At 40.7% G+C, this 15978-nt stretch overlaps 1 protein-coding gene across 1 annotated transcript in view; it reads left to right on the forward strand.

The window, feature by feature from the left end:
* The window catches only part of LOC117466484 (hyccin 2-like), a 46591-nt gene that overhangs the window by 23000 nt on the left and 7613 nt on the right, over positions 1 to 15978 (forward strand). The window contains 6 exon segments of the mRNA XM_034109747.2: positions 3232 to 3333; positions 5130 to 5309; positions 7890 to 7970; positions 11607 to 11722; positions 14530 to 14625; positions 15775 to 15891. Coding sequence (XP_033965638.1) covers positions 3232 to 3333; positions 5130 to 5309; positions 7890 to 7970; positions 11607 to 11722; positions 14530 to 14625; positions 15775 to 15891 — 692 coding nt within the window.

Below are 15978 nucleotides of genomic sequence, written 5' to 3' on the forward strand. Positions count from 1 at the left end.
GAGTGTAGGAATACTCTGTTACAGTATAAGTCCTGCATTCAAAATGTTACTCAAGTAAAAGTAAAAAAGTATTATCATCAAAATATAGTTAAAGTAGCAACAGTAAAAGTAGTCATTGTGCAGATTGGTCCATTTCAGAATTATATATATGATATGTTTTATAATGATTGATCATGAAAGTGTTCTCAAAGCTGGTGAAGGTGCAGCTAGTTTGAATGACTTTGTATACTGCAGGGTAGCTTGTGGATTTACTCCAGGTGGAACTAAAGTCTGATTTAACACTTGGTTAGATTTCACATCATTCCTCCACATCTGTGAAGTAACTAAAGGTATTAAATACATGCAGTGGAGGAAAAGTACACCATGTGCCTCTGAACTGTAATGGAGCAGAAGTACACCATGTACCTCTGAACTGTAGTGGAGCAGAAGTACACCATGTACCTCTGAACTGTAGTGGAGTAGAAGTACACCATGTACCTCTGAACTGTAGAGGAGTAGAAGCACACCATGTACCTCTGAACTGTAGAGGAGTAGAAGTACACCATGTACCTCTGAACTGTAGAGGAGTAGAAGTACAAAGTAGCAAAACATTGAAATACTTAAATAAAGTACAAGTATCTCAAAATTGTACCCAAGTATAGTACTTGTTGAGTTTATGAACTTAGTTACTTTACACCAGTGGCTATAAAGATAGAAAGACTAAGCCTTGCACAGAGGCATGAAAATACATTTTCAAAATGCTCAACAGTGCTGTCAAAATTATAAACTGACTGCTACACAATTAAAATAAATGCTTTTATATATTTCTATTAGATGTGACTCTTTGGCGTTTCTGTTATTATTAACACTGCTGCTTTAGTTGTTCTGACTGCTAAAATCATCTGTTATTCCTAATTTTAAAGCCGATATGCCATGGGGTCGGGGGGCTCGGATCCTTGTCACCTTTTTCATACCTGATTAGTTTGCATCCCTGACTACAGTTGCTTTAGCGTGTAGAAGCTAGTAAGCCTACTATTTGATTTGTTTTAGATGGGCACTACATGTTTCATATGCAGACCTTATTTTCCTGTTCCATGTTCAAATAAACCATTTTCAGTGGTAATTTTTGTTTGGTCATGGAAAATGAGGTAAAGGTCATTGAGAAGTCATGGAAAAGTCATTAAAAATCATTGATGAAAAAGTGTATGAACCCTGTAAAAGGCTCTCCTCTCTTGGTGAAATGTTGTTCTGGAGGTCTTTTTTTTTACTACTGAGAAATCACATGCTGTGGGTGTAATAACTACTGCGATGAGAGTGTTGAGCGTGCTACTTCGCCCATGTCACCTCTTCAGCATTTCAGTCTTTTGTAATTGTAGTGATGCAAGCAAGAATTGTGGGCAATAAGGACAGTGAGGAGTCAGGATACTTCTATCATCGTGAACTGAATCAAGCTCAACTCGTAAACTGTTCCTGAAGGATTTATGTAACACAAAACATCCAACACAACATGCCTTCACCTAAACTTGTGTTTACAACTATTCAGATCACACTTATCCTTTAGTTTCCTTATTCTGTGAACCTACAAAAACTGTTTAAGCTTAAGTGTTTAAACACTAGTGCCACTGTTGAAAATCACAAAATAGTCAACTTCACTTACCCATATCTGAAATGTATACATGGTAACACAGTTTTCCTTCTGTTAGTGGTTTGCTTTTTTAATGTCTGAATGTGAAACAAATATTGTGAAAAGCTCATTGTAATGTAGATTTAAGTTCAGCTGCACTCAAGTTAAATTGTGCTTGGTCTGCTTAGTCTGAAACATGTAAGATGGAGTTTAAGGTTAAAATAGTTACGGTGAAATCTTAAAAGATGATTGCTCCTTCAGCGGTTAATTTGTGAGTCATTCTGAGATTTTCTATCAAAAGTATTGTATAAGGATGTATTAATTTATATAACAAATACCATTCTTCCCAAGAAAAACAAAACTATAAATAGCTCAGTACAGTTAGTTCCTAATTCTTATCTTACTTAATTAAGCTGACTTCCTGGTGTTATTTAAGATAACAATCTTGTTTAATGCTCTCTGGGAACACCGTGTTAGCTTCAGCTATACACCCAGTATAGTTGGGTCTAAAAATATATTTTAATTTGCAATCTGTTGCAATCTGTTACTTTGCCAAAAATGAAACGGTTACAACTTACTATTCAGAATACTTTTAAAACACAACAAATCTAAAGAATAACTCTTAACAATATTGGAAATGTGTCTTCTTTAAGTCAGTCTGTTCCATAAACATGACAACATACTAAAAAAGGCATCTGTGCGTTGACTATTCCAAATGATCAGAGCCAGAAAAGAAGGAATGTATGTGTAATGCAGCGAGAGCACCAAATAGTGAGAGAGAAACGAGGGAGGTGACGACGACGATGGTGAGTGAAGGAATGGATTGGTATGACTCATTGTGTGAGTTGGTGCAGGCCGGGCACACTGTGTTCTGCCCTCAAAATGACCATACTTAGGCCGGAGAGGATATCTCTGCCTGCTGTCATCTGCACACAAACACAGTCTTGACCATTTCAAGTATTTCTCCGCAGGATATTCTGAGCCTGTCAGATATCATCACTCTGGGTTGTTCAGTTCCTTCAAAGAGTTATTTCGTCATTTCTTTTATCCGATTTCACTCGCACACTGGATTGCCCAGTCAGTGTTTTCTCCACAGTGCTTTTTAAAACTACTTGAGAAAAAAGGCCTTTTTCATCAAGATTTATTGACATGTCACAATAAAGTGTAAATAATACAATTTAATGATGAGTGAATTCAATGTAGCTGCTTCGGTTTCAGGGTCACTGTTTCAGTGCATGCTGGTTTACTGGGACATTTGAAAAGAACAGAAATAACCTTAATGTTATTGTGGACATCTTTCATTTTGAATGAGGTGAAAATGCAAAAGGGTATGAATTTGTGCCATTTTAGATGTGGATGGAGAGTGACAAGAAATAAGTTAACCTGTGGTTTCAAAAATAATTAAAAAGATCATTTATTTGGGCAGCTGCTGGTTGAGAAATATGTGAACATTTATGTAACACCCACATATGTGTTCAAAGAGTCCAAAGAAAATATGGAACCCAAAACATGCTTAATGATACTTTGCAATTTTATTATAAAAATGCCTTGAATCCTACACCACTACTCTGAAAAGAAAGAAATGTGCGTGCAGTTGCTCATCAAACCTTTGTCTCTCCTCTCTTCAGTCCCTACCAGAAAACCGCATCCCCAGCTACGCCGGCAGCCTTCATCTGAAGAAGTCCCTGGTGTCGGCCCTCTACAGAGTCATCCAGGACCCCAACAATGAGGTGAGAGGACCCCCACTCCTACTGTAAACTGTGTCACAATTTGTGTCCTTCCATACTAACACTTGTTATTTTGAGTGCATAAATGCGTTCACACTGACCGGTATGGCAAAAAGCAGTGGTGTGTAAAGCTGGACACATCAGGCTTGTTGGATTTAAGACAACACTTCCTGAAACGCATGCACGAGGCAAGTGCGTAGATAGTGTACTACATGGAAGTGTCCATAGTGAGACACGGAAATCAAATATTCCAAGTATGGCTGTTTTTTTTTGCTCCATGACTCACACAGTATGATGTGTCTTAGTTGGCAGTGAGAATAAAATGCACACAAAACTGTGTCTGCCAGCTACACTTTACTCAGGGAGAGACTGAAACATCTGCTGCCCACACTCGAAGTTATGTGCATAGTCATAGATGCAGAAACAGAAACTTTATAAACACACACTAGGTCACATTTATTTATTTGAGCTGTGCTGCAACACACAAGCTCCTCACTGTTTTTAAATGTCTTCAAAACCAGCATGGCTAAACCTGTATTTTCTCTTTAAAAGACCTAATGAGGCACTTTTTGAGCAAAGGCCCAAGGCACTCAATGAGACGGGACTTTAATTTCATTCTAATTATACAGTTGGTGCCTTACAACCCCCCCCCCACCCCCAGTTTTTTCCCGCTTCTTCATGGTCGAATTTGGGTGTCAAGCAACCAGGGATCTAAATTCCATTAGTGTTGTCGATCTGGCTGCACAATCCCATTAACGGTAGGACAAGTGATCCAGGAGAGAGCTAGCCAGGAGAGTGTGTGTGTATGCATGTGCAAATGTCTGTGTGTGTGTGTGTATGAGTGTGTGTGTGAGAGAGAGATATAGGTGGCAAAGTGTGCTTGACTTTTGCATGTTTGGTGTTTTTGGCTGATGACATGGAGGGCCATATGCCTTGCCAAGCTCATTAATAAGTTGACGCTCCCAGGGTCGGCCACAGTCACACACACACACACACACACACACACACACACACACACATACACACACACACACACACACACACACACACACACACACACACACACACACACACACACACACACACACACACACACACACACACACACACACACACTGAGAGTAGTGCTGTGTGGGCACTCTCTTCACTGACCCCTGAGCAGTATAAACACATTGACTCAGCTGGCTCCCCCGAGAGAACATCTGACCAGACTTCCATTGTAGTGATTTATCCCCTCTGCTCCTACACGCCTCCACTATTGACCCGCAGCAAAACTTTCCCTCCATCAGTCCATCCCACCGTGCCTTCAGTGTTTTAGTCAGGATGATATTCATTCATGTTTCATTATAAGCCATTTCTTTTTGATATTTGGAGCTTGACATATGCTTTTTATTAATCAGGTTATCATACTAGGAGTTGCAATTTGAAACTAGCCAAAACATGGCTGAAAATACTGTATCTCGCCTCTAAAATATGTTTTATTTCATTTTCTCAGTTTTGTATCTTGTTAAACTGAATATCTGACTGGACTGACACAACAAGACATTTAAAGACATTTGAGACTGACATTTTCTCACCATTTTCGTTCATTTTATAGCCCTGGTGATTATTTTGTTAATCTAGGGGGAAAAGGCATTAGTCGATTTAATAAAAATACTTTCAGCCTCCTCTTCCATCTTGTTTTTCATTTTATTTTATTTTGTATCTCTGGCATAGTAACATTTAAATGTGCCTTCATTCCACGAGAGTCTGAGACTTCGTACTGATTTGCATTCCTTATGTCCCCTCCTACATTCCAGCTGATGGAGCCGGTGTGCCACCAGCTGTTCGAGCTGTACCGGAGCTCTGAGGACCGCCTGCGCCGCTTCACCCTGCAGTTCCTCCCCGAGCTGGTGTGGGTCTATCTGCGCATCACGGCGAGCAGGGACCGCCAGAGCAACGGCTGCATCGAGGCCCTCCTCCTGGGCATCTATAACCTGGTGGGTGTCTGTAGAAGTGTGCGGGGAAGCAATGGCAAAACCTTTTAGCAGTGTGTTCACTTAGCACAATGCTAGCTTACGATGATTTTATGTGGGCTATTTTGCATCAACACTCTTTTCTCTATTCTATTAACAATTACTCAAAGAGTCCGAAAAGCTAGTAAAAGTGGCTTTTAGACTTCATCAGCTGGTCAGGACTGCCAAAGTTAAGCCCCTAAGGTTCGATTTGCCCTGGCAGATGTTCTTGGTTGAAAGAAATGTAATTGTAAATGTGTCATTTTAAACAGTTATAACATACATTTCTGTTGTTCTGTTTGTTGTTAGGTTAAAAAAGCTCTACATTTAAAGTATCGCAAAATGATGATTTGTCTAATAGTCTGAGCAAGGACATCTAGAGTAATACTTTGTTCAGGAAGTCCGTTTGGCACAAGTGAGGTAAGCAGAGGTAGTGGCACACAACACATTTGGATTATTTATTGCTTTTGCTAGCCATTAAGTTTCAGTTTTGGCCCTCAAAGCGAGAAGAATTGGGCAGTTGTGATCAAGGTCAAGACTGCCTTAGAGGAACTCTGAGTCCCTGCAGCTTGAGGGATGATGCCCTGTAAACGACCCTGACAGAGTAACACTTCATTGTTATCACCATCATCTCCATCAGCAGGGATACCCACAGTGTCATAGTTCCTGCTGTTGAAATGAACTCTTCGAATACATGATGCTGTCTCACCAGGATAGTGTTGTTGTTATATTGTCGATCTACAAAGAAACCCTTGTTTTTTTTCCTAATTCCACTTCAGTCATTAGTGAGCCTCAGTATCTGACTTTGATGAATAATAATATGCCATTATTTTTCCACTGGTGAATATGGATGAACACAGGTACTGTAGATGTGATATTTTTAGATGAAAGGCTGATCTTTTCTTTCAACCGTATCCAATCACATTTGTTTCTATAACTTTGAAGATAGCTGTGAAAGGCTCTGTGTTAATATTTGGTTATCTCTTTGGACTTAATAATACAGGTGAAACATTAGCGAGGCAGTACGCCTGTTGCCATTAAAGACGATCTACAGGGAAATCTCCGGTTAATGGATAGACCCAGGATAGATTGGATCACCAGGAAACACCCTTAGGGAAATGGGCTAAGAGCTAGAGATATCAATAGGAAGAGCTCCATGTCAGCCAACACCATTGAAGGTATAACCATGCATAATTTATTCCTCCATACAACTCCAGTCACACACTCCGCTGCCCTGTACATAGACGTTTCTCCTATGTTCATTGGTGACTCTGCTCTGACAAACAGCTCTGCTCTCAGCAGGTCCATTAGATATTCAGAGATATACTTCTGGCCAGTGAAGGGCAGGACAAGGCCTAACTACAGGATGTTGTTGGGGAATACAATTGAAAAATACTTGTTTGGTAACCCATGTTATGGATGCTTGGAAGAGTCAACTTGTTTTTGTGGCTTTTTATTTGCATTAATTTACTAATCCAGGGGAAAAGAACCTGACCACTTTGACAGAAAATGTTGCAGTAAAAGCACATTCATCCATATTTAATGAAACAACATACACTCCACCACCTACCACATAATACATGTATTATACAAATAATACCCAGGATTTGTACACACTTAAACTTCAATGGGTTCCTTTTTTAATATGCTAATGTGTCTCTGCGCTTTTCTCGCGTCTCTTCCTCACGTCTCCCATTGAGGAATGTGAAAGAGATTTCTGCTTTAGTAGCGTCGGTCTTAAGAGACGTCGGTTTCTTATGGCGGCACAGCTTTGTGTCACCTAGAGGTTTGTCATGTATACGTCACACCACTTCACAAAGACTTCTACTTAGGATGCTCCTGTGTTAAGTTGCTCTAAGCGCCTCTAGAAGTCTCCTCGCTCCACGTCTCCTCGAGGTGCATTTAAGGGATTTGAAGATCCTCCACGATTGCAGAGTGGAGACGATTTTCAGGGTGGAGAGAGGACGTGAAGAAGCACAAGCTAGCGTAATGAAAACAGCCTAGGTCTCCCAATCAGTTTCCCACTAGGCTAAGATGTTGTAAAAACAATTACTTTGATAATGACTCTTACACACCTCTTGAATCTTCCTCGACGGCGCGTAATTGGTTTACAGAGCAAAGTAGGAATAACAAGTGCTTTTTGGCAAATGAAGAAGGCGTCTCTGTGAATGGACTTCATTATCGCTTCCACTGCGGCTGCGAGTGGTTCAGATAATCAGGCATTACTGTTCATGGACTCATTCATCTTTGGACTATGTATCACAATTGGAATTGAGTGGTGATGGTGCTGGCAGTGACATTTAATCTGTCGGAGTCAATAACACGTCCCAGCAGAACGGTCTTACACCAACAGCGTGAGAGTCGGGGGACGGTACAGTCATCCGTATGCTGCTAAATGCTTTCGCCCAATGAAGGGCTTATCTGTGCAAAAGATTTGCAATCAGAATTCAAATCTGAATATACCGGTGTATATAAAAATCAAGAATAAAACTGTTTAAAACAATTCTATTTTCCTGTAATACATTTTTTTTCTGTCTTTTTTTTCTTCTGTTTTTTGTTTTGCAGGAGATCGTTGACAAAGAGGGCAACAGCAGGCTCCTCTCCTTCACAATCCCATCTCTGTCCAAACCTTCGATTTACCATGAGGTGAGGCTCCTGCCTATGAATTATTTGTCAATGTTTTAGAATTATTTTTGTATTTACAGCACCACTCTTATCAGTGTACTCTACTATTTACTTTCACTGTTCTTGCCCTTCTCGTCCTCTTTTGCTGATTCGTCTCCTTCTCTCTGTCTATGCATTCTTCCCGCTGACTGTTATAGAGATTTATTTAAGTGGCTGTTTGGGAGATGACAACTCCTCAGTGTTAAATGCTACAGGAGGTCCATGTTCATTAACCTCACCTTCAGGGCTTATCCATCTGTGTGTTTAAAGGTGTCAGGAAGCACCCAACAACTGTCAGAAGACACTGACCTCCTCAGCTCACGTATTGTGTGTACAGCAAAAGCTTCACTATGAATGACTTTTTTAGTAAGTTTGTCCCATTTATTTAGCTCTTTCTTAGGATTTTCAGCCTGAGGGTAATTATTAGTTTTGACTAACTATCACCTGAAGTCTCTCAGAAGGACTGAACTCTCTTTTTTTGGTTATCCACCAGTCTGATTTTTTGAAAATATTTAGCATGAAAATGTGGGCAGGCATACAAGGTCTAGGCAGGTTCTTCTGTTGCTTTGAAATAAGCTGACTTTAAACTTCTATCCAGTGTTTGTAACCTGTCTGCTAAAACAGGTCACAGTATTGACTGTTGTGTTGACCTGGATTTCACTAGGAAGTTGTTTAACAGCAACTGCTGACCTAGGATCTTTTACTGAGGGCAGAGAGAAGCAGTATTTGGCTAGTCTCTAGGGTTTTTTCTGCAACACAAAACAGAGCAAACAATATTTATTCATGCAGTATGACAGCCATCAGTAGGTGCTTGTGAGTGTGCTCGTGAGTGTCGATGGGACTACAGTGTGTGGCGCATGCTGAGGGCGATTCATCGCTGTAATTACAAGCTTGAGAGGCTCTTCCCTCCATGCTGTGAGAATGAAGAAAGCATGGAGGCGGGTGAGGGGAGGTCTTGGTGTGTGAGTCACATCAAGCTTCCCAGGCTGTAGTACGGCTCCACGCATCACAGGGCCTTTTCCCCAGACCTCCAGCATTAGCATTCTCCCCAGTCTCTCTTTTTGAATGAATCCAGCCTCCCCTCCGTCACCAATAGGCATCACCCAAGATACGTATGACAGAATATCAAGTCGGTTTAGGGGTGACTTTTGTTCTGCACGCCATCAGAATGGAGTGGTCATGTAGCATATTCTCACTTGGACATTAACAGTTATTTGTCACTGTTTCAGTCGTTACTTGTGCTACAGTAATTTCCCCTCAATTTGTTTTTAATAAAATACAGGGTTTAAAAAGGATTTGCTTATTCTCTATCAACTTTATTTGCTCTGTTTGATTTTTCCGATTCAAAAACAGGAAAATCAAAACAACACATTTAAAAAACATTGGAATTCAAGGTGCATGTCCAACAAAACAAACACACATTATTAGGCCAGAGAGCTAATGTAACACATTAGAAATATGTTATAAAACACAAATACTGTAGCTAAGCTAAGCTAATTAGACAACCAGTGGAACTTCCTGCTTTCATACAGTGCAGACACTTTTCTTCTTGCTCTCACGACATATCTGTTGTATAATTTTTTTAATGGCATCACAGATCAGGTAGTGACAGCCGAAACGAGTGCCTGACTTATTAAAGGTTCACCATGTGATGTTTGAAGTAACACCTTGACATTTTCACCACAAAAGGTTAATGTTTTATTTAGGGCTGTCAAACGATTACAAATTGTAATCAGATTAATCACAGCTTAAAAATTAATTAATCATGATTAATCACCATTCGTACTATGTCCAAAATATGCCATTTATTTATGTATATTGTTGTGGGAATGGAAAGATAAATGAAAGAAGGCGGATATATCCATTTAACATACAGTATACGTTTATTGTAACATTGTTCTGTGTGTCAAAATGAAAGACAGCCCACACACCTATCAATCATCAAACCGTGGGGTCTTATTTCATTATGTGTTGATTTCTATCAACACGTAAAGTTGTATCGATGTATATAGAGATGTACTACAGCAAAAGTATTCTCTGTCGGGACTTCCTGCAACAACACCACGCCGTTATCTTGATTCTTATTGGCCAGAAGACATTATCAAAGATGTTCTATTGAGAAGACGATCACTACGTGACAAAAGTTTTCAGAACCGTTTCTAGTCTTCGGTATTTCCAGACAAGTGGCTACTGAAATCAATCTTACTAACTGCTGTCTGTGCAATTTACTCCGCGCGAGTTGGCGGACTTTATTTTGCTTACTTTAACATCATTGTTCATGGTGGGGGCCATTTCTTGGTATGGGTGTAGCCTACCCCAGCCATACCCTGGTGCTGCCACTGGTGGGATGTATGGGGCGGGCCATTCTGCACATGCGTTAAATATTTTAACGCAATTAATTAAAAAAATTAATTACCGCTGTTAACGCGATAATTTTGACAGCATTAGTTTTATTTTATGAAAGTGAATGACCTTTATGGTGTTAGGGGAGGTTATCTTTATCTCAGGTGAGGTGTCTCACTTCAACTATAAAACACAGCAGGACATCATTGAGTGCCTTGGGCCTTTGCTCAAAAAGTGCCTCATTAGGTCTTTTAAAGAGAAAATACAGGTTTAGCCATGCTGGTTTTGAAGACATTTAAAAACAGTGAGGAGCTTGTGTGTTGCAGCACAGCTCAAATAAATAAATGTGACCTAGTGTGTGTTTATAAAGTTTTTGAATAGGTGTGCAGAAGGTAGTGGAGAAACTCAAATAGAAACACGGATGAAATGGTTGAAAGGAACATTTGAAGCTTAATGTAGCATGAAAGACTGTGTAGAAGATACAGGGAGAAATGCAACACGTAACTCTTAGTGGCAAAGTTGTGCAGTCAGCAGTTTCTCACTGAACATGGAAACAAATCCCAACTTTAGAACCAATAAATAGAGCGACCAGAAAGCAATCAGGCGCTGCCAGTTAATGCTCTCAGGGGAGAGAGAGTTTGGCGCAGGTCCAGTTGTAATATCAATCCTCTGTAATGAAATCTGAACACTAATCACAGCAGTTTTCCATCTGAGCAGGGTAAAGGCCCCCGTTTGTCAATCAACAACTTGATGGGCACAACAGCTTGTTTGCTCCACATTACAATCGCAACATCATCATTGTCAATGTAATAGCATGTTGTAAGAGCCACCACAGTGGACAAGTGTTTTAAGTGTTTCAATTTATGGGAGGCGAAAGCTCTATTCTGGAGGTTTTTACAAAGGCTTTTGTATATCATTAATTAACTGATTTATATAACATTTTATTCTTAAATGTATTGGAATTGTTTATTTTTGACAGTTTTTAACGTATTTACTTTTTTTTAAAAACTTTTTTCTGTTTTGTGATACAAAAGGTTGTTTCTCTCTCAAACCCATAACTCAAGATGTTCAGATTTCGATCCTGGAAACAAATGCAAATTAGCAAGTATTCACAGCGGAATAAGATCATGCCTCATTTACATATGTAAATGCACATGACATCTTATATAACTTTAAAACTGTATGCAAGCAATCTGCTGTGGAAGTTTCATGGTAATATCTATTAATTATCTATTAGTTAACATTTAAACTAAAACAGTTTTTTTTTGTTTTTAGCCTTCTAGCCTGGGGTCCATGGCATTAACAGAGGGGGCCCTCTGTCAACATGATCTGATCCGAGTGGTGTACAGCGGCCTCCACCCGCAGAGAGAGACCTTCACCGCTCAGAACAGGTAACACTCCATCAGCTTTTAACAGACAGGGAATAATCTGAGACGCAGTAACGCCACAAAAGAGATTAAATGGCAGCCGTTTTTAGAGACATTATGCTAAGTCTTCTGTTCCGAATGGCTCACCAGAGAGGCGAACCTTTTGTTGCTTCTTGGAGACAGAGAAATAGCAGCGCAGTCGGCCTTTCAGCCTCACTATACACAGGTGGCACCGCCAGACTGTCATCATTCCCTCCTATTTATTTTGTTCCTTTCTTTCACATCTCACCCTTCCCCATAAGATGAAAAAGACCTTTTAAGATGATCAGAGCATAACCCTCGACTCTCATTCAGCCTCTTCTGGCCAGACTAAGCAGACCTGAAAGCTTTCTTGGCTCTTACAATTTTCTCTGCAGCTGTGGATGAATGGCAATCTTGGCATAGTAATGAAGCGTGCTGGAGTCCTGCCAGAAAATGGTGGTGCTTTTTGTTTGCAGTGACACATGCGCAGAGACTGACACAGCATCAGCTCTGGTACCTCAGAGTTGTGGGGGCAGCACAGATCACACTGGTCATCCCAGCCTTGTCCAAAGCAGCGTCCCCCCAGTGTCCTCATAGCTTATCTGGAAACCCATTTGTGTGCCCGGGCCTGAGAAGCCTGAAGCTCCTGAGCGGTGCCGGCTCACTCTGACTGATGATATACAACGAGGCCATTTACCTCCCCCTGCGCACAGTCAACTATGGCCCTTACACTCGAGGTCTTCCTTCTGGATGTACTCTATCAATACACACACTCTCCAAAACACACATGCACCAAATGGAGATGCACAATATTGATATTTGTACAGAGATTTTAAAATGGATCACTTCAAGTAGGTTGTTTTGCTCTCATTTCAACACCATGTCTCTTCACCAGAAGCATCACTGTGATCTATGAGACTTTACTAACGCTGTCCCAAATGATCTTGAGAATTGTCCTCATGTATCTGCAGTCCTTCAAAACAGAAGACCACAAGCCCCTTAACTCTAATGTAATATTTAATTGTATGCATCATTTGTCAACATGACATTTGAAACACCTCACTCTGTTGTCAAAGAACCAAGGTTGTTAAATAACCCAAAGTGTTTCACGGCAGCAGATAGATTTGAGTTGTCGAGAATATGAGGTATATTTTTTCGATTTTCACGCAACACACTGACTGCAACAAGTGAAAATGATATGACACGAATACGAATTTACATAATTCTTATAATGTTTTATCTATTTTTGCCTTTGTTGCCAAAGGAAACTGTTAGCACCGTGTAAGCAGCCGACTTTTTAGCTCAGTCCCCTCCATAGTCACTTGTGAGGGGACGAGGACGATAACGGTCGTATCGGCTGCAGTTCTTTATCAGATAGACGGTTCGGCCACACGAGGCCGACATGGAAACGCAGTTAACGATAACGGGTCCCAAGGTGGGTAGATCTGCGGACGAAACGCTCTGGGGGGCCAAACGGCTTCGTGTCTACGCCCTATAACGATAATTTCCTGATAATGATGACGCAATATCCCCAGTGTTTCGAGCCAGGTCCCGGTATCTCGCAGGACAGTGCACCCAACAGGAGCTTCCAGCTAGATTTGATCGATATGGACATAAACACGAGTGAAGTCTAATCGGAGAGGAGACACACAGCTCTCCATGATAACCTGCAGCTCTGCCCGCTGTGATGGAGCGAGCGATGAGCGGAACAAAACACACACTTCAAGTTAGATCATCACCCTTAGCTATTTGAATTACCTCTCAAACTACCTCAACTAGTTATAAATATGTTTATTTTTACTGTCGGGTCACTCATTACTGGATCAGCCAGCTGCATGAGACCACGGATACTGACGGGCTGTCAGGAGAGGGGGAGGAAAAGAGAGGCTCCGTCCTCCGTGTATTATTCTGATATTATTATATAGTCGTTATTAATTTGTTTTAAAGCTCAATAAATAACAAAGAAGACCTTTGACCATGCCTTTGACCGGCACTTTTCTAATTTTGTCCGGAAGATTTAAACTTTAACGGGACATGTTGACCGGCGAACCCCACCTCTGCTGCTAAATCCAGCGCGGAGAATAAACAGAAGGGCAACCATGGCAACCATGCATGCGCGAGAAGTCTTCTTCCCTGCTTTTGGTGTATTTTTTGGCAGAAGTACAGCGCCACTTACAGGCCCGGCATATGTACTACAGCGTCTCCAGCGGTCTCGTATGGACGGACACGTTTCTGGTGCATATTGCGTGTGGACGGAAGACTTTTTGATAACGATTTCGGTGCGTTTCCGGTACCCGTCCTCGTGTGGCTGCAGCCTAAATGTCATATAGCACCTTTAACAAAAAGTTACACCTTTCATCCAAGTTTTATGAAAATGGGGGCATTTACAAAAAACTGAACCATAACCACTTTTAGCGAAGGTCATTACTGCCTTATTGCTGAATATTGCACCAATAAAGTCCCGACTCTACACACTGACATGGTGTGTTGAGAGTTTAAGGGTGATCCCTGCCGTACAGCAGGCTTTTATTCATAGGTAGTTCACAAGGAACAAAATGGCTTAGGCAAGCAGTTTTGCTTAACAGACTATTTTACAGTTTCACAGTTGATAAATTGCATGAGCACCTCTACCTAATTGTCTACAGCAAAGATGTCAACGTTGAATAGAATGTTAAATGATAATTGGACAGGTTGGGGTTTAGCTGAATTTAATGAAAGCTGCTTTTAGAATCTTGCATAATATCCTTCTTGGTGGAGTGAATGACGGTCTGTTCTACTGTGCTTCATTCAGACTGTTTTTATGATTGCAGGTTTGAAGTGCTGTGTTTCCTCATGCTCTGCTACAACTCTGCTGTGGTGTACATGCCTCTGTCCTCCTACCAGTCTGTCTGCAGAATGAGCTCACGGTGAGGAAAACTCATGTAAAAAGAACGTGGAATATTTTATTGTCTAACGTTTTGTCCTTTCTTTACCCTATGAGTGATCACATGCTCCTCTCCTACCTCCATTACATGCTCTACTGAATCTAGCATTAAATAATGTCCTCTACCCTGTAGCCATACTCTGACCTTGATACAGACAGCCCTGGTTGCAGGAGGATCTGAAGTACTATTTCCTAAAGGCTCAGTTGTCTGCGGATGAAAGCATCGCTGCTGGATACCTGTCCATCTGGGAAACACAGCGATGCCCTGGAGTGAGGAGAAAGGCTTAATGAGGAATTCACAATGTGAGGCTGTGTAGTGCAGCCGCCGCCCTGTGGTCGCTGCACCGCAGCTCGCAGGCGCTCCAGGATTTGAAGACTTCCCTACTGGGAGACGGACAACGCCTGAAGGAAGCTCGGTCTAGACAGACGGCAAACTGAGACTGTGAACACTTCAAAGCACCAGAACAATGCTCAGTGTCTGAATCTAGACCCCAAACAACCCGCCGTCTGACCTTGACTGACCTCTAAGTGGTTTTCTAAAGTGAATGATGTTTTGTTAAGATCTTTTTCCAACCTAATGTCATCATTTTTGAAAAATACAATAACGTCTCAAATTTGAATTACATTTGGACTTCACCTTAATGAAAATGTAATAATAATAATAATGTAATATCTTGACCAGTGATGCAATCCAATGTCCTGACTGCTATTATACAATTAGTTTTACCAATAATGTAATGGGTCTTTTTTTTTTTCAGAACTGATGATGCATAATTTTGATCAACCTAATGTACTATTTAAAAAAACATTTCAAAGACACTGCTATATATTGCATACGTGAACACATTACATTCCGAGTAAAAATAATACTTATTATACTTGTTATTACATTATTCCTCAATATCAGAAGCTTTAAGTAAAAGATCAACCTTGTAGGCAATTACATTATTGTTAAAAACATGTTATTAGATTATCAGTAAGGACATGTTCTTCATTCTTAAATTATAATATAAAATGACATTTTATTACAGTTTTTGAAAATATTACATTATTTGTTGCTACAGTTGTTTTCCTCAAGGCTCATCTTTACTCATCTTACTAACGTGACTTTGTTTGTCTCTTTACTCCTCAGGCTGTGTGTGTGTGGGTTCCCCCGGCAACAGAAGAAGCTTTGGAGGGAACCGTGCAACCGCGTGCTGCTCGACCCGGAGTTCATGGTGCAGATGCTGACCGCCGTTTATCACGCCATGTATGTATCTCAAGCTGCAATGACTGATAGCTTCCTACTTGTTAGCAAACAGCTGCTTATTTTAGATCAGTTTGTTCTCAACCAACC

This window comes from Pseudochaenichthys georgianus, chromosome 21 (genome assembly GCF_902827115.2).
Source record: "Pseudochaenichthys georgianus chromosome 21, fPseGeo1.2, whole genome shotgun sequence".
In the NCBI taxonomy this organism is placed as follows: domain Eukaryota; kingdom Metazoa; phylum Chordata; class Actinopteri; order Perciformes; family Channichthyidae; genus Pseudochaenichthys; species Pseudochaenichthys georgianus.